General features: G+C 38.2%; 1 protein-coding gene across 1 annotated transcript; it reads left to right on the plus strand.

The window, feature by feature from the left end:
• The first annotated feature begins 700 nt into the window (after window positions 1-700).
• On the plus strand, window positions 701-1,677 carry LOC111899075 (uncharacterized). The gene is made up of 2 exons (XM_023894962.1): window positions 701-985; window positions 1,060-1,677. The coding sequence occupies exons 1-2, from the start codon at window positions 701-703 to the stop codon at window positions 1,675-1,677; spliced, it is 903 nt and encodes a 300-aa protein (XP_023750730.1).
• Window positions 1,678-19,486: the final 17,809 nt, after the last annotated feature.

Raw genomic sequence — 19,486 nt, forward strand, 5'->3', positions numbered from 1 at the left:
TTACCTGTAGAATTCTTGACATATAGCGCATGAAGCAATTTCTTGATAAATGGACTTATTAAGAACTTCAAAACATGGTGGGTTGATGATTCCATAAGAGATATAATCACATACACATCCGTTTGTTGTTATAAAGAATATAATGTGAAGAATATACGGTAGACTCTTGTTTTCTAATAAAAATATTTTTTACCATAAGAAAATTTACGTGCGCTGAAAAGAATATAGATTTGATCAAGGAATATTAATCAGCTTCAAAGGACTTCTTGTGGTCAAGTATTATCTGGATGAAAACAGAGAAACAAGATTAGAAATTTGGGAACTCCTGTTAACAATATGAAACTTCTTAATAAAATATATACCTGCTGAAAGAGAGATCTAGCAGATGACAAAAAGAAACTACGGGAATCAGCAACATGTGGAGAACTTAGCCAGAGATTACGGAAGCCACTCCAAGTATCAAGCTATGTGCATTATATTAGCCGAAGATATCATTCCTCATATTGAGGAAGTATTGTTATAGTTGATAAACCATATCTTCATTATAGATAGTGATAGGATATTGTATAAATATCAATTGTAAATCATTGGAATGACACGGGAAAATTACCAAGTAACATGGTATCAGAGCACAAATATCATTAACCCTACTTCACCTCTTGTTCTTCCCTGTACGCCATTTTTTTTCTCTTCTTTTTCAATGGACCCAAAATCTCACCCAGCCATCACAGTCACAAACATATGGAACTTCATTCCGTTTATACTGGAGATGGAGAGCGGACAGTACACCTCATGGGCAGAATTATTTCGCATCCATTGCAGGGCTTTTCAGGTTGTAGATCACATTGATTCTACAATCATCCCTCCTTCAAAACCTTCTTCTTCTTCTTCTTCTTCAACCTCAACAGAAGCTGATAAAACCTCCACTGAAGCCAACAAAACTAAAGCATCAGAGTTTGCAGCATGGTCACGACTTGATGCTATTGTCAATGGATCTACAACACAATTTCTAATGATCTGCTGCACACAATTTTGAAACCAAACACCATTGCGTGTCAGGCATGGACTGCCCTTGAAAACATTTTTCAAGATAACCAGAGCACTAGAGCTGTCTATCTTGACAACAAATTCGTCTCTACAAGACTTGACCAACACCTTAACATCTCCTCCTATTGCCAAGCCATGAAGATGCTTGCTGATCGACTAGCAAATGTGGGAAACCCGGTTTCCAACCAACGTCTTGTTCTTCAACTAATTGCTGGTCTCAATGAAAGCTATGAAGGGGTCGCGATGATCATCCAGCAAACAACACCCTTCCCTGATTTCTATGAAGTCCGCTCCAAACTCATCATGGAAGAAGCTCGAAAAGCTCATCAGGCTGCTGCCACTGCTGTATCCCTAACCGGAGGCACCTCCGCTACCGCCTTGACTATTTCAACACCAATGACTCATCCAAATTTTGGAGATAGCAGCCGCCTTAACCAACAACAGGCAGATCCCTTTACCTCTCGTGGACGAGGACGGGGTCGAGGAGGACGCGGTCGTGAACGATCTTCCAACAAACGTGGATGTGGTACCAACAATAACCAAACCCAACAAACATACAATCGGGAGTCCCGCCCCTATCAGCCATGGACTACACCGCCACCATGGGATTTTCCCAACTATACAACATGAGCTTACCCCCTTACCCATATCCGACTCAGCAATATGGATCCTCCAGACCTCCATCAGTTTCCACCAGGATTCTAGGCAATCGACCTCAACAGGCCTATCCGGTATCAGAAATCAGCTACACACCAATCGATATTGAGCAAGCTTTTCACATAATGGCATTACACCCACCTGATCAGACTTGGTATGCTGATACCGGAGCAAGGTCCCACATGACTCCCAACACAGGTAACTTCACGTCTTATATCAATAATGGTCTTTCTCAGAATGTTATTGGCGGTAATGGTTCCATTATTCCAATTCAAGGCACCGGTAATCAAACACTTCCTTACCCTTTTCCTCCTTTTATTCTAAAAAATGTTCTTCACACTCCAAATGTCATTAAAAATCTTTTTATCCATTCGTCGCTCTACTGTTGACAACAATGTTTCCGTAGAATTTGACCCGTTTGGTTTTGATGTGAAGGACTTCCAGACGCGGACTCCAATCCTCCGTTGCAATAGTACCGGTGCTCTCTACCCTTTCAAGCTCCAGTCAAATTCCAAAGTTACACAACCTTCTACTTTTGTTGCAATTACTAGAGACCTATGGCATCATCGCCTTGGCCACCCGGGCACGGATGTTTTATCTTCTTTACGTTCTACTTTAAATTTTCCTAGATCAAAACTTTTATCTTCTGTTTGTCATTCTTGTGTGTTGGGTAAACAAGTAAAGCTTCCTTTTAGTACTTCTCAGTCAATAACTCATTTACCTTTTGACATTATTCATACGGATCTATGGACCTCCCCTGTGTTAAGCTCTAGTGGTCACCGCTAATATATTTTATTTTTTGGATGACAAAACCAATTATTTATAGACTTATCCTCTAGCCAATAAGTCCTAAGTTTTTTCCATCTTCATCCAATTCTTTGCTATGGTCAAAACACAATTCCATTACACTATTAAAACCATACAATGTGATAATGGTCGTGAGTTTGATAACCATCAATTTCACAATTTTTGCTCTCAAAATGGCCTTCAATTCCGCTTTTCTTGTCCGCACACATCTCCTCAAAATGGAAAAGCTGAACACAAAATACGATCCATTACTAATATCCTTCGCACTCTTCTCACCCACTCAAACGTACCCATGCATTTTTGGCACCATGCACTCCACCATGCTATGTACCTGTTAAACATTCTTCCCAGCAAACTTATAGCCAATCTAACCCCTACACATCTTCTATATAATCTTCAACCCTCATATTCACACCTTCGCACCTTCGGTTGTCTATGTTACCCACTTACTCCATCTTCCACCATCCACAAACTCCAAAAACGTTCTCGGCCCTGCATTTTCTTAGGCCACCCCATCAATCACCGAGGGTACAAATGTTTTGACATGCAAAATAAAACCATTATTATATCTTGCCATGTAATATTCGATGAAACTATTTTTCCCTATCTTAACCTATCATCACCGACCCCTACAACCCAACTACCATCAGACCCACACCCACTAATGTGGTCCGACTCCATTCAACCAGCCCCCAACGCAGCTACGCCTCCCCCATTGGTTGTCAACAATGCTCCAGCAACCACCCCATCACCTCCCCTAATCACTTATTCACGTCGTACAAGGACTACCCTTCAACAACCGCCTACCACAACAACAACCCCTTCTGGTTCGAACCCCCTACCAATCACCTCACAAACACCTTCTGTTCCTCCTACTCATACTATCCACACCAGAAGTATGTCTGGCATTTCGAAACCCAAACAACACTACAACCTCCATACTTCTACCTCTATCTCCCCTATCCCTCGAAACCCAATAGAAGAGCTTAAAAACCCGGATTGGAATAAAGCGATGACAGACGAGTTTCAGGCCCTTATTGATAATAAAACATGGGAGTTAGTCCTGAAACATAACAATATGAATATAGTGCGTAGTATGTGGATTTATCGCCATAAAACTAAGTTTGATGGTTCTTTAGAGTGATACAAAGTTCGTTTGGTTTGTGATGGCAGGTCTCAAAAAGCAGGTATCGACTGTGGTGACACTTTCAGCCCCGTGGTAAAGCCGGCGACAATTCGGACTGTTTTGTCCCTAGCTCTTTCTAATGAGTGGCAAATTGACCAACTCGACGTGAAAAACGCGTTTCTACACGGACATCTACATGAAACGGTTTACATGCATCAACCCCCCGGCTTTCGTAATCATTTATATCCAAATCATGTATGCATGCTTAAAAAGTCTCTCTACGGCCTTAAACAGGCATCGCGGGCCTGGTACCAAAGATTTGCTAACAACGTATTCACTATGGGGTTCAAACATAGCAAATGTGACCATTCACTATTCGTATACAAAAAGGGAACCCATATTGCCTTCCTCCTTCTATATGTAGACGACATCTTACTCATCACCTCCTCACCCGGATTACATCATAAGTTTATGGTTTTATTAGCAAAAGAGTTTGCCATGAAAGATCTTGGACCCCTAAGCTACTTTCTTGGAATTTCGGTGTCTCGTTATAAAGATTCAATTTTTTTTGTCACAACAACAGTACGCCACCAAAATTTTGGAACGAGCAAGCATGACCTCATGTCACCCAACTTCCACACCAGTTGACAGTAAGGCCAAATTAAGCAGCACCGATGGAACTCTTTTGCCTGACGGGGAATACAATATCGCCAGCTGGCAGGGGCTCTCCAATATTTGACCTTCACACGGCCAGACATAAGCTACACAGTTCAACAAGTTTGCATGCACATGCATGCACCCCGAACATCTCATTTTAATGCTCTTAAACGAATTTTGAGGTATATAATGGTACTCTTGTTGGATTAATGTCTAAGTCCATAACTATAATTGGTAAGACTTGACCCGACCCGGCATGGTCCATTTGGGTTGCATACCATCATGCACTTGGATAGACTATAATGAGAGAAATAAGACACTTATGGTTATTAATATATTATAAGTTCTAGTATATTAATAATAAGAATAATAAGATTATTTAATTAGTATTGATCAAGAATTAATCTAGGATTAATTAAGTGATCAAAAGAAGACTAATTAAATATATGGGTTGATTGTGTAAATCATCCATACTTGTATAGTGGGCTAATGCTCCATGGATAATCAAGTTGGGCTAAAACCCATAGGATGGTCCATGGATGCTCCATGGTGTATTTGTACCCATGGATCATGGAAATGAAAGGCCATGTCAATTAGGGTTTACATGGTGTAACCCTAACTATATAAGCATCTTATTCTTGACCAAAATCGGCCACTAGAGTGTGTGAAGTGAAAGGGCTAGCCGATTTCATGAGTTGTAGAATTCTCTCAAGTTATTCTAAGTGTTTTGGTGATTGTGATTCCATTTGAGGCTTCCACACTATTGGGGCTAGGCACTCAAGCTTCATGAAGACTTTCTACATCGATTAAGAGGTATGTATTTTATCTTGTTACACTCATTGTTTTTGTATGCTAGATTAGGATTATACCTTGGATGTTCTTATTTGTATGTATAATAGAGAAAACATAGATCCAAGGTATTTAGGGTTGCATGTACACTTAGGAGTGTTTGAATGCTCAAAACCCAACAGTGGTATCAGAGCCTAGGCTTGTTTTCTATTATACTTGATGCAAATTGCTAAAAAATGCTGAAAAACTCGATTTTCTGGCTTTCTGGGCATTGGACTCGCCGAGTCCACTGATTAACTCGCCGATTCCATGAGTAAAATCATCCTACTCGCCGAGTAGGTTCATGCACTCGACGAGTAGGAGCCCCAGACAGCATATATTCGACGTTTTTGGCTAGAAATGAACTAGGAACATTACCCTAAGTTGTTTTTGAACTTATAAACTTGTTTTTGAGCTTATAAACTTGTTTTTGATGTGGTAATGTTCATGCTAATCCAATTTCAAAGATAATTGTCAATAGATTCATGTTTTGTATTACTTTAAGGTTTAGACTAATTACATGAAAAAGTTTGATTTGAATTATCTTGTTCTTATGAGTTGCTTAGATTAATAGGAAAGTTATGTGAAATTAGTGTTTTCAATCCAAATTAATCTAAGAGTTGATTCTAAAATGTGTTTTTGTAACTTGTCCTCAAGTTATATGAAAAGTCACATTTAAGTTTCATAAAACTCATAAAAGTTGGCAATGGTTACAAAAGATGATGAGTCTTGTCCTAAAGTTATGGAGGTTCAAGAGTCACTTCATTAATAAATAAATAAATAAATAAAGTGTAACCTTAATTAATTCCATAAGTTATAAAATAAAGAAAAGTTAATTCTTTTATTAGTTTAAAGTCTTCCATAACTTGTCCTCAAGTTATGGAACTTGAAGAGTTTTTTGGATTAAAACTACTTTAAACACATAAGTTATGAAATTAATTAGTTTTGAATAGTTTCAAAACTTGCCCTCAAGTTTTGGAATTTGAAAAGTTTTCACTTATGAATACTTTAATTCCAAGTTAGCCCTTAGAATTTTAAAAGTTAAAATTCAACCCTTATACTTTATAATATTATAAGTTAATAATATATATATATGTATAAGAGTAAAGTCAGTCTTACCGCTAGTACGCCTCATTCACGAAGCCGGTCTATAAGGTGGGTATAAGGTTGTTGCCTATAAAATGGTGACTTAATGGGTGTCCACTCTCACCCACCGCTTGCTTGACCGGTGGAGGGTCGTTAGCCGAACGGGTTTGACAGGACTATAATTCTCCCTTCATTAAAAGTATTAATGATAAATACTAAGTAACTAAACTCTTAATAATACCCAATCTTAGTTACTTAGGAAAAATGTGAATTTGGTGCTAGCCCATGGAATTCACACTTTGTACCTTACCAAGTCGTTGGTGGAGCGTGTGTGGTTAACCGGCACACTAACTTGGACTAGTAAGGATCACGAAGGGTGACTTAATGTTTGTCATAGATCAATGGAGCGTGTGTGGTTAACCGGCACATTGATTGGGTGATAATATTAAGGGTACCAAGTGAATTGGTATGGTTGTTCACACCTTGTTTTGTGATCCTCGGCATCCCAGTCACAAAATTTGAGAGGGCACACTCGAGATTGAAACATGCCTTTGAAAAGTTCAATGAATCTCAAAGATCTAGGAGTTTCAAAACAAATTAAAACCTAATAATACATTTCGTTTATCTTGGTGGAAATTGGTGAATCGTCATTCACCTACCTTCAAATATTTTATAGCTTGGATTACGGCATCCCTCTTCTAAGTTATAAAATAGTTTGTAGGGTCCTAGCCATAATATTTCATATTGGGTGTCATATTAAGGACATAAGATCACCTATCTTGAATATCTCCCAAAAGATGTCTGGTTTAGACATTTATGATCTTCCCAAATCTCTTGAAACAAGCTTTCCTAATGAAGATGATGTCCCATGGATTGATGGGTTTTAGCCATAAGAACTTTCCTATGTACGCATGCAAAACCCTAATGCTCGGATCTAGGCTTTCTAATAAACATGCTTTGAATCCAAGTCTTCTGATTACTAATTAGGTTAAATAACAACATTGAAACAGATCTAGAATCATACCTTTGAGTTCCTTGTTGATCTTGAGGTCTTGGAGCTTCTAGAGTCACAAATTTCACTCCTCTAATGGCTTACAAACACCAATAGCAAGGAAGATGATTTAGGAGAGAGGAGAGGGGAGGAAATCGGCCAGGGTTCTCTTGCTTTATGAGAGGTGTCGATTTCCCTTAGCCATGGGGTCTATTTATACTTGTAGACTCCTTAAGGGTTACAACCTAAACCCTAATTGGATAACTTAGACTTTAAGTTAATCCATATCCTTTCCTTGATAACCCTTTGGACGATTTTGGCTTATCCTAGCCCTAGAAATCGTCCAATCCTATATCAATAAGGATTTACGGTCTAAAGTTTAACTATCAAACAATTGACAGTTTATACCCCTTTATTTAATTAATCTCTTTAAGTCACCAAATTAATTCTAATTAATTCTATGACTTATATTAATCAAATAACAAATATATTATTCATTATATTATTCTCATAATATATTAATAATATTTACTCTCTCTTAATAAATCATCCTATCAAGTTGCTATGCTGAAGGCAACCCAAAAGGACCATGAACAACCGGGTCAAATACTTGTCTAATATAGTTGCAGCCTTAGACACTATTCCAACAGTCTCCCACTTGGATAAGTCTAGTAACTATATTCACAAGTACAATTCGGTTTGCAATCGTAGCTCTCAAAGACGTTGTCAACTCTGATCTAATCAATCTTGTCCTTTAGATAAGGGAACGTACAATCCTCTATTAGATATCATGTTGACAATCCTATGGAATGGTTAGTCAAGCATTTAGGTTTCTTGATCTCTGATTTATTTGACATACAACTTAATCGAACACATCAATTCAGTTCTGACCGGGCCCGGCACATAAGTCAAATCAAATCATCGAGCGGCCGAGATATCGCTTTTACCTTCTTAGATAAAAGTTACAGATAAACTTCGACTTATATGCATTTACTTATTCATTAACCAACTATACACAACAATACGTTTTATAACACCAAGTTACTGATGCGTTTTCGTATTATCAATGTACAATCAATTAACAAATAACAAACCACATATCTAGGTTTTAAGACTATATGATATTATCGTCTTGCGACCACCTTTTATATCGTATTCCATAAGGTGATTCCAGCAAGCGCGGGTTTATTCCAATGCTCAAAACTAGTTCATAAGCACTCATGAACGTTGCAGCAATCCTTTGCTATGTCTAACACCATTTAGACATTCTACGCACCAATTCATGACAATCTTCATTCATATCTACTCCCAACATATGAACGATTGCGTACCATTCGAACAATTCGATTATTCCTAATAAACTCAATTATTCTGGAAGTCAAAACATGCAAAGTGAAACAATAGCTAAACAATTAACATAAGATAGTAACATTACTCATAAATAAAACTCCTTTATTTAATCATCAAATGTCAATTATATTTATCTATTACACGTTTCTAATACTATCTAATCTATGCTAATATCATCCTTCAGCCCAATACTCCTAGCATGCTGCAAGTGCTTAACCCTACTCAGTCCCTTCGTAAGCGGATCTGTTGGGTTATCTTCTGATGATATCCTCTTTACTACGAGTTGTCCTTCTTCTACACGATGTCTAATGAAGTGATACTTTCTGTCGATATGTCTTGATCTACCATGATCCCTCGGTTCCTTGGTCAAGGCAACCGCGCCTTCGTTATCACAGAAAATCTCCATTGGCTCCTTTATGGCAGGTACAACTCCAAGATCACCGATGAAGTTCTTTAGCCATATTGCCTCCTTCGACGCTTCGCTCGCTGCAATGTACTCTGATTCGCACATTGAATCAGCTACGGTTTCCTGCTTGGAACTCTTCCATGTCACTGCTCCTCCATTTAGGGTAAAGACCCAGCCCGACTGCGAACGGTAGTTGTCCCTGTCGGTCTGAAAACTGGCGTCACTATACCCTCGCACCTTCAAGTCATCACTCCCTCCGAGGACTAAGAACCATTCCTTCGTCCTCCGAAGGTACTTAAGGATGTTTTTCACTGCAATCCAATGTGCTTTGCCAGGATTCCCTTGATATCTGCTAACCATGCTCAAAGCAAAGGCTACATCAGGGCGAGTACAAGTCATAGCGTACATGATTGAGCCAACTGCGGAAGCGTATGGTACTCGGCTCATTTCTGCTATCTCAGCTTCGGTACTCAGACTTGGAGTCTTACTCAATTTGGCATTACTTTGTATCGGTAGTTCTCCCTTCTTTGAGTTTTCCATACTAAAACGTTTTAGTACCTTCTCTAAGTAAGTATTCTGACTAAGTCCAATTAGTCTCTTACTTCTTTCTCTTACTATCCTTATTCCCAAAATGTAAGAAGCCTCTCTGAGGTCCTTCATAGCGAAGCACTTCCCGAGCCAGGACTTAACCTCCTGCAGATTCGGGATGTCGTTTCCTATGAGTAATATGTCATCGACATATAGAACAAGGAAGCTTACTATACTCCCACTGGCTTTGACATATACACAAGATTCGTCTTCGCTTCGTACAAATCCAAACTCTTTGACTTTCTCATCGAAGCAAAGATTCCATCTGCGAGACGCTTGCTTAAGTCCATAAATGGACTTCTCAAGCTTACACACTCTATTCGGATGCTTCGGATCCACAAACCCCTCTGGCTGAGCCATGTAAACATCCTCAGCCAACTTTCCGTTAAGGAAAGCGGTCTTGACATCCATTTGCCAAATCTCATAATCATGAAATGTGGCAATTGCTAACATCACTCTAATAGATTTAATCTTTGCAACTGGCGAGAAGGTCTCATCATAGTCAACTCCGGGAGTTTGAGTAAAGCCCTTCGCGACCAATCGCGCTTTATATGTGTGTACGTTCCCATCCACGTCGGTCTTCTTCTTGAAGATCCATTTGCACCCAACGGTCTTACGTCCGGGCACGTAATCAACCAAATTCCAAACTTGGTTATCATACATGGATTGGATCTCGCTATCCATTGCCTCTTTCCACCTTGCAGACTCCAGGCCTGCCATGGCTTTCTTATAGCTATTAGGTTCATCAAGGTTTACTAGTGTACCATCACTAATATACGTGTCCCCTTCGGTAGTAATATGAAAGCCATAAAACTGGGGATGAACTCTAACTCTATCGGAACGTCTAAGAGGTAAGGATTCGTCAATCGGTTCAACTGGAGTTTCCTCCTCGGGTTGAGTGTCAGCGGTAGAGGTTCCTTCATCTATCGACTCTTGAATCTCTTCAAGTTCGATTTGCCTCCCACTGTCTCCTTGGCTCATGAGTTCTCGCTCTCAGAAAACTCCTCTCCTCGCAACGAAGACAACATTGTCCTTCGGTCTATAGAAGAGATATCCAAAGGATGTCTGCGGGTAGCCGATGAAAATACATCGCTCACTTCGAGGTTCAAGCTTGTCGTGAGTATCTCGTCTTACGAAAGCCTCGCAACCCCAAACCTTGATATGTGCCAACGAGGGAGCTTTCCCTGTCCACATCTCGTGAGGTGTTTTGGCAACCTTCTTAGTAGGGACTCGGTTAAGGATATGGGCGGCAGTCTCTAAGGCATACCCCCAAAAAGAGATAGGTAGTGAAGCACGACTCATCATAGAGCGAACCATATCCAATAAGGTTCGATTACGCCTTTCTGCCACACCATTCAACTGCGGTGTCCTAGGAGGCGTCAATTGTGAAACTATTCCACACTCCTTGAGATAATCGTGGAATTCAAGACTTAGGTACTCTCCTCCTCGATCGGATCGAAGCATCTTGATTTTCCTGCCCAATTGATTCTCCACTTCATTCTTGAACTCTTTGAACTTTTCAAAGGTGTCTGACTTTTGCTTGATTAAGTAGATATACCCATATCTACTATAGTCATCGGTAAAAGTCACATAGAAGCGGTTCCCATCCTTCGTGGTTGATCTAAACTGTCCACATACATCGGTATGTATTAGGTCCAATAGACCCTCGCCCCTTTCACATGTACTCGTGAAGGGTGACTTAGTCATCTTTCCAAGCAAACAAGACTTGCATGTGTCATCTTCCCTAAGGTCGAATGACTCCAACACTCCATCCTTTTGGAGTTGGGCTATGCGTTTCTTGTTGACATGTCCAAGACGACAATGCCACAAGGATGCTTTATCCATACTAGTGGAAGAATCAATATTCAAAACATCATTTCCTAAGTTATCAACAATCATAACGGTTTCATATATTCCATTACATGGTATAGCTTCAAAGTAAAAGACACCATTTAGATAAGCCAAAATAGAACCATTCTCATTATTAAAAGAAAATCTAAATCCTTGTCTATATAAACCATGAAATGAAATGATGTTTCTAGCCATTTCTGGCGAATAGCAACAATTGTTCAAATCTAAAACCAAACTATTCCTAAGCACTAAAGAATACACTCCAATCTTGGTCACAGGAGACGATCTTTTGTTCCCCATGATTAGATTGATCCTTCCTTGCTCCACATCCCTACTTCTTTTTAGTCCCTGCACATTAGAACAAATGTGATAACCACAACCGGTATCAAGAACCCAAGAAATAGCATGATTAGAATCGTTAGATTTGATTGTGTATATACCTGCGAAAGATGGCTTGATCTTTCCCTCTTTGATTGCTTCCAGGTAATCTGGGCAGCTTCTCTTCCAATGTCCTATCTTGTGGCAGTGGTGGCACTCTGCCTCCTTTGGGTTAGAGCAGGGCTTAGCGGGATCAACTTTGGTCCCACTAGAAGAGGCACCATCTCGGGCTTTCACCTTGCGATAGTTCTTCGATGAAGCTTTCCTCTTCTTTCCCTTTCCTTGACCAATAGCCAAGACAGGAGCAGCGGACGGATTGGGAGTAGGTGCAACAGACTTGTCCTTGAAGTTGCTCTCAGCAACCCTCAAGAGACCTTGGAGTTTGCTTAGGGTGACCTCTTCTTTGTTCATGTGGTAGGTCATCCTAAATTGGTTGTACATCGGAGGCAAAGAGTGAAGCACCATATCGATCGCCAAGTCTTCACCGAAGTCAACATTTAACTTGCGAAGGCGGTCGACATACCTTTGCATCTTTTGCAAGTGCACGGTAAGAGATTCTCCATGACCCATCTTCGCGGAAATCATGTTGGTGAAAATCTCATAACGCTCTTGTCTCGCGTTTTGGTGGTATCTCTCCAATAAGTCCTGGTGCATTTCGTACGGGTACATGTCCTCGTAGGACTTTTGGAATTCGGAGTTCATGGTAGCGATCATGATGCAATGTACCTTCGTTGCATCTCGCTCATGAGTTTCAAAGGCGGTGATTTCGGCGGGAGTAGCAATTTCGGGGTTGATTTTCTCGAGCTTCTCATCGAGGACATACTCCTTATCCTCATAGCGAGCAATGGTGCGAATGTATCTTATCCATTCGCTAAAGTTCGTTCCATCGAAGGTGACCTTTTGGCAGAGGCTCATCAACGTGAAAGAACTAGCAGCAGCGTTGTTTGCGTTCGACATATACAATTAGAAAGGACAAAGATAGATTAGAATAAGAATCCCTAATTATCACCCAATAAGAAAAATTAGGGCTAGGATCCAACAATAACATTTACATACTAGAAAAGGGATGCCGTAATCTAACATGCAAATAAATTGAAGGTAAGTGAATGACGATTCACTAATTCTCCATTACAAAACTTAAACTATTAGTCCTAAGTGTTTTTGAGAATTCCTAGGTTCGGATGAGATTCATTGAAACTATTCAATGGCATGTTTAAATCTCAATATGCCCCTCTCGTTTGTGACTGGGATGCCGAGGATCACAAAGCGGGTGTGAATTACCATGCAAATTCACATGGTGCCTTCATTGTAACGATCACCTATTCAATGTGCCGGTAAACCACACACGCTCCATCGAACTATGATAAACAACGAATCACCCTTTGCCACCTTCGCTTAGAACCAATTAGTGTGCCGGTAAACCACACACGCTCCACTAACTTCTTAGCAAGGTGCAAAGTGTAATTTCATGGGATTGCATCAATTCACTTTTCCTAAAGTAACTAGGATTGGGAAATTTTAAAAATATGTGTAGTTACTTTATATTTCTTATTATACTTTTAATGAGAGGATGAGGTTGCCCTATCCTACCCGTTCGGCTAACGACCCTCCACCAATCAAGCAAGCGGTGGGTGTGAGTGTACACCCATTAAGCGTCATTTTATAGGCCGCAACCTTATACCTACCTTATAGATCAGCTTCGTGAATGAGGCCTACTAACGGTAAGACTAGCATTTAGTTATACATATATATATTATTCTAGTAATATCATATTAGTATAGGGTTGTATTTTAAAACTTTTAAAATCTAGGGCTTGAAATTTAAGCTGTCTAAATTAAAACTTTTAATCACAAATATAAATTTCAAAACTTGAGGGTAGGTTTTAAACATTTAAAACATGGAGGATCAAATAACAAATAATTCCAATTAACAATTAATATCCTAATTATCTATATTTGATTTTATTCAAGATAATTACCAAAATAATTAAAATAATTAATTAATTATCATATAAGGAAATTAAATATTTTATTAGTTGATAAATACCTTTAACTAGATCAAGATAATAGTCATATATATCAAAAAATCAGATTTAGATTGATCTATTATGATTAAGGTAAGTTTCCATAAGATAATTATGAAAAAATCCCGAATCTGGCCATTCCTGACGCCTGGACTCGCCGAGTGCACAAGGGGACTCGCCGAGTCAGGCCTACTCGCCGAGTCCACCTTGGGACTCGCCGAGTCAGTGACTCAGAAACCTAAAAATCGAATTTTGCAGGTTTGTTTCAGTTAATCAAGCAACAATTTAAAGAAAACCAAGCTAGGCTCTGATACCACTGATGGGTTTTAGCCATAAGAACTTTCCTATGTGCGCATGCAAAACCCTAATGCTCGGATCTAGGCTTTCTAATAAACATGCTTTGAATCCAAGTCTTCTGATTACTAATTAGGTTAAATAACAACATTGAAACAGATCTAGAATCATACCTTTGAGTTCCTTGTTGATCTTGAGGTCTTGGAGCTTCTAGAGTCACAAATGTCACTCCTCTAATGGCTTACAAACACCAATAGCAAGGAAGATGATTTAGGAGAGAGGAGAGGGGAGGAATTCGGCCAGGGTTCTCTTGCTTTAGGAGATGTGTCGAATTCCCTATGCCATGGGGTCTATTTATACTTGTAGACTCCTTAAGGGTTACAACCTACACCCTAATTGGATAACTTAGACTTTAAGTTAATCCATATCCTTTCCTTGATAACCCTTTGGACGATTTTGGCTTATCCTAGCCCTAGAAATCGTCCAATCCTATATCAATAAGGATTTACAGTCTAAAGTTTAACTATCAAACAATTGACAGTTTATACCCCTTTATTTAATTAATCTCTTTAAGTCACCAAATTAATTCTAATTAATTCTATGACTTATATTAATCAAATAACAAATATATTATTCATTATATTATTCTCATAATATATTAATAATATTTACTCTCTCTTAATAAATCATCCTATCAAGTTGCTATGGTGAAGGCAACCCAAAAGGACCATGCACAACCGGGTCAAATACTTGTCTAATATAGTTGCAGCCTTAGACACTATTCCAACATGGATATCATACTTCTTCACCTCTTCAAATTATTCTCCCTAACCCACAAGTTCTTGAAAAGTTTAAGGTCACTCAGGCCCTATTGGCAAGGCAAGGTCTAGGTGTGATCACATCTTGGAGATGTAGTCACATATTGACAAGCCGGGAGAGTTGGGTGTCAAAGTCCTGAGAAAGTTGGTGGTTCAATCACTTTCTAAGTCACATAGTGAGTTCCTTTGGGACACCTATGAAACAGACTATGACAAGACCCTTAATGATCTTATCTATTTGTTAAGATCAACTTCCTTAAAACTTTATGGACATTGACAATAGCGACACAGGAAATCCAGAAAAACATTCTCTTCCCAATGGAAGGGGATCGACCATAGTCAACTCGGTTGACCAAATGGTAAAGAGAAAAGCTAAGTCTGTGATAGTATCGTGTACCATTATCAAAGGGTCCATATGTTTATATTGCCAAAGAAAGGGGCATTTGTTGCGAAGCTGCCAAATTTACTTAAGGATGTTAAAGTCAATAAGTTTGACTCTACTTCAGGTAAAGTCCACTATCTAACTCTGCTAAGTTTCTATTCTGAGATTCTTGATACATGATGTGACTGGGTCATATGGTGATGTTTTAAGAATTAAAGAAAAGTGAAGAAACTTAAAGAAAGTATATGCTGAATCTGATTTCGTAGATGGATTTCTATCGCATAGTTTGAAGATCGGATTCTTGAGCTACTTCTTAGGAGTTATGAGATATTGCTTAGGAATAGATAACAACAAGTTTTCATATGGATTGTAAGGATAAGTTTTTCCGCATAGTTTTAAAATAAAAGAAAATTTTTTGATTTTATTTATTTTAAAATATCCTTACAATGGCATGTGAGGAAAAATTGTTGCTTATAAGATTCCATTAATAGCATGAGTGGAAATATGAAATTGATTCTTTCATTTGTGGTAATGTCTAAATTTACCAAATAAGGGAAGATTCTCATCACCCAAGTTTCAATTGGACCGGAACTTGGAATCATGCAAGTTGTATAGCATGATGAATGAGAACTTTCAAGTATTGGAAAAATTAAGACTAATTACTCGGTCACATGGACGTGTGAGTCAAGTAAAGGACTAAGAGATCGAGTACACATTCTTGTGCACTGATTAAGTCCACCACAAAAGATTGATAAGACTATTCGTCATCATTTACTTAAGTTCAGTAAATATGGTTATACTTACAAGCTTAAGTGTAATTCTGAGACATTGGAAAAAGGTTCCAATGTATGGCAGAGCGAATAAGAAGAATCAAATTAGGCAGAAGGATACAAGTTTCTCAAATCTGAAAAGATGGGAGAGTGCTTTAGTATCAGTTTTTATGATCATCTTAATGATTTAGAGACCTAATCACAATTCATCCTCTAAGTGCATTCTGATAGCTAAGAAGAGGAGCTATGAATTGGTGAAGTGGCTAAATCAAGAAGATGAGTCATACTTTGTTCCAATACAAGTCTTAGAGTCATACTCCAAGATTGTAATTTGAGTGACATGTCTTAAAGAAGGTTTAAAACACTTGTCAAATGTAAGAGTAAAAGATTTCTACTCTTGTACATTTGAAATTGGTAAGTTGTGATGTTTTGGATAAAACAAAGACCAACTTAGGCTAATTGTGTGAAGTGTTTGTCTTGGTTAGAATCCACACTATCTCTTGGATATTTGACAAGGGAGTCTTATAAGTCAAGAGGACAGTGGGAGTCTTAAAGGTCTTGAAAGTCTCAAGAACTAATCAAGAATAAAACCTGAAGTTCTTCTCTAGCACACGACTTGAGGTTTATAAACTATCATGTTGACATATTTTGTGCCCATTCCAGTTAAAGTTGGCTTTGCATATGAGTTCTTAGAGTTCTCAATTGGTTGCACAACAACTTGGAAGCAATGGCAGGCCCTTGAGCTGCCAGGTGGCAAGAAATTAAGATTGAGTTCAATCCATATGGTTTTGGATTTGTCATTATCTGTGTCTTGTGATTATGGTTTTGACAAATTCATATGGGTAGGAACTCATACACCAAATAAATCTAAGTGTCATAAGGTTTCTCTCCGATTCATGAAAATGATGGTGAGGAAACACTTTCACTAAGTAGATTTTATCTAGATAGCAATTGTGATATTTGCATTCTCAAGGTCGTTAGTGGAGCGTGTGTGGTTTACCGGCACACTAACCTGGACTTGTGAGAAATGGCAAAAAGGTCTAACCATTATGATTACGGCATACCTCTTCATAACTGTTTAGACACACAAGTGTGCTATCTAAGGGAAGGTGTATGATTTTTGATAAAGTTTTATCAAAACAATCTAGTATCAGAAATCTGAACTTTGGTAAGAAAGTCAATGAAGTATTGATTTCTAAAAGTCCAGCTGATTTTTGAGTACATGTCAAAGCTAGTGGGAGCATAAGTGTTATGCTAATAATCATCATGTTAGTGGGAGCATGATAATTATGATAAGTATTGCAAGCTAGCAATGTTAATTATAGAAAACAAAAGGTTTCAATTGGGAACAAGTTGTTTAGCTATAATTAAGGGAGAGGAAATTATACTTCATCTCAAATCTATAAGCTTAGATCGTGAGGTTTTAATCATTTAGTCAAGGATATATATATATATATATATATATATATATATATATATATATATATATATATATATATATATATATATATATGAATTTCATGTTGGAATGGCTCAACATAAGGAAATTCTGTATATGGGTCCATTATTTGCGTTCTAAAATTCGATTATGATTACGGCATCCCTTTTCATAATCTGAATGATGAGAACTTGGCAAGTAGAAATGGAAATGTTATAGCAAAAGACTGGTTTAGTCTTTATGTGAGACATCATGAATCGTGTCCCATATGCTTCGGATATAGGATCGATTACGTGTGCTATATTCATCCTTTCTAAAATTTACCAAATGCCTGGGGCATTAAGAAGGGAAAAGGTTTAGAACTGGATATGACTAAAAGGATTAAACAATTGTCGAGAACAATCTAAGGTTTACCAAAGATTGGTTGCTCAAGGACAGTTGGAAGTATAGTGATAATTCTGGAAGGACCATATTGACATAATTTGTACGGAGGCAACTCTTGTTCAGAAGTGATAGTCAAAATGGAATCTGGAAATGTTTCAAAATTAGAATTTTCAATTTGTTTAAGATTAGGAAACTTAGTGCAAAAAGGATGTTTTCAAGGAGCTGATCTCCTTTGGAATACTCTGTAATGATTGTTGTCAGGTCTTTCTGACTTTGTGCATAATCATTACAAGAGGATCAATGCATATAAGTTTAGAATCTAACAGATTTCAGTAAATCGCATGAATTTGGAATTCTTGCATTTGCAGTAAGGATTTGGGACTGTGAAAAGAGGATCATTGGAGTTATGTTCAATTGATCTAGTTCACAAAGTGAAGATCATAGACAAACATAGTATGCATACTTGGTGTATGGCATGACTAGTGTTTAGAAAACATAGTGTACATGCTTGGAGCATGGGACAACTATTGTTTTAAATTCAAGAATAAAGTTGATAGCTGAAACAGTATACAATGAATAATGTGTAATCATATGGTGATAAATAAAAGGTGTTTTATTTATGTTCATAGGTTTTGATACCATATTGGATTCAATTATTATTGTGTTTCACTTTGCATGTTTTGACTTCCCGAATAAACTGGGTTATTCTTCCGGAATGACTAAGTTATTAAAACCATCCACAGTCGGTCATATGTTGGAAGTAGATATGAATTAAGACTGGCATGGGTTGGCTTGTAGAGGTCTAAGGTGTTGGACAAAGGGCTACAACACTCATGAGTGCTCATAAGTTCTGAGTATTGGATTCAACCCGCGCTCATTGGAATCACTTCATGGATTTTATCACGAGTGATCATGAGATGATAATATCTTATATTCTTCAAACCTAGAGATATGAGTTGTTACTATGATTTGGTTGTACATTGATTGCACGAAAACGCATTTGGTAACTCGGTGCTATAAAACGTGCCTTTGTGTATGATTCAACAAGTAGTAGAACAAGCCATATGAGTCGAAGTTTATCCATTCCTTTTACCTTCAGGATAAAAGCGATATCTGTGGGCCCCTCGATGATTTGATGATGACAAATGGAAGTGCTCGACCGGGCCAGGACTGATTTGATTTGTTCAATTAGTCAGTCGTCATAAATCGGAAATCGGGAGACAACAAATGGACAGAGAGAATGATTATAATCCATGTCTCAGTCCATATGATATCTAGAATGGAGGAATATATGATCCCTTATCTAATGGACAACTCATTGACAAAGGTCAGAGTTCATCTACAAGGTCAGAGTTCGACAGAAGCTTTTGAGAGCTACGATTGCCAGTTGGTTCCTGAAGTCATACGCAATAATAGTTTTAGACTTATCCAAGTGGGAGACTGTTGGATTAATGTCTAAGTCCATAACTATAATTGGTAAGACTTGACCCGACCCGGCATGGTCCATTTGGGTTGCATACCATCATGCACTTGGATAGACTATAATCAGAGAAATAAGACACTTATGGTTATTAATATATTATAAGTTCTAGTATATTAATAATA

This window comes from Lactuca sativa, chromosome 9 (assembly GCF_002870075.4).
Source record: "Lactuca sativa cultivar Salinas chromosome 9, Lsat_Salinas_v11, whole genome shotgun sequence".
NCBI classification, from domain to species: Eukaryota; Viridiplantae; Streptophyta; class Magnoliopsida; order Asterales; family Asteraceae; genus Lactuca; species Lactuca sativa.

Coding starts and splice junctions, on each gene's coding strand:
- LOC111899075 (XM_023894962.1), top strand. CDS start 701: ATGGACCCAAAATCTCACCCAGCCATCACAGTCACAAACATATGGAAC. Junction 986..1,059: donor GGTCACGACTTGATGCTATT/GTCAATGGATCT, acceptor ATTGCGTGTCAG/GCATGGACTGCCCTTGAAAA.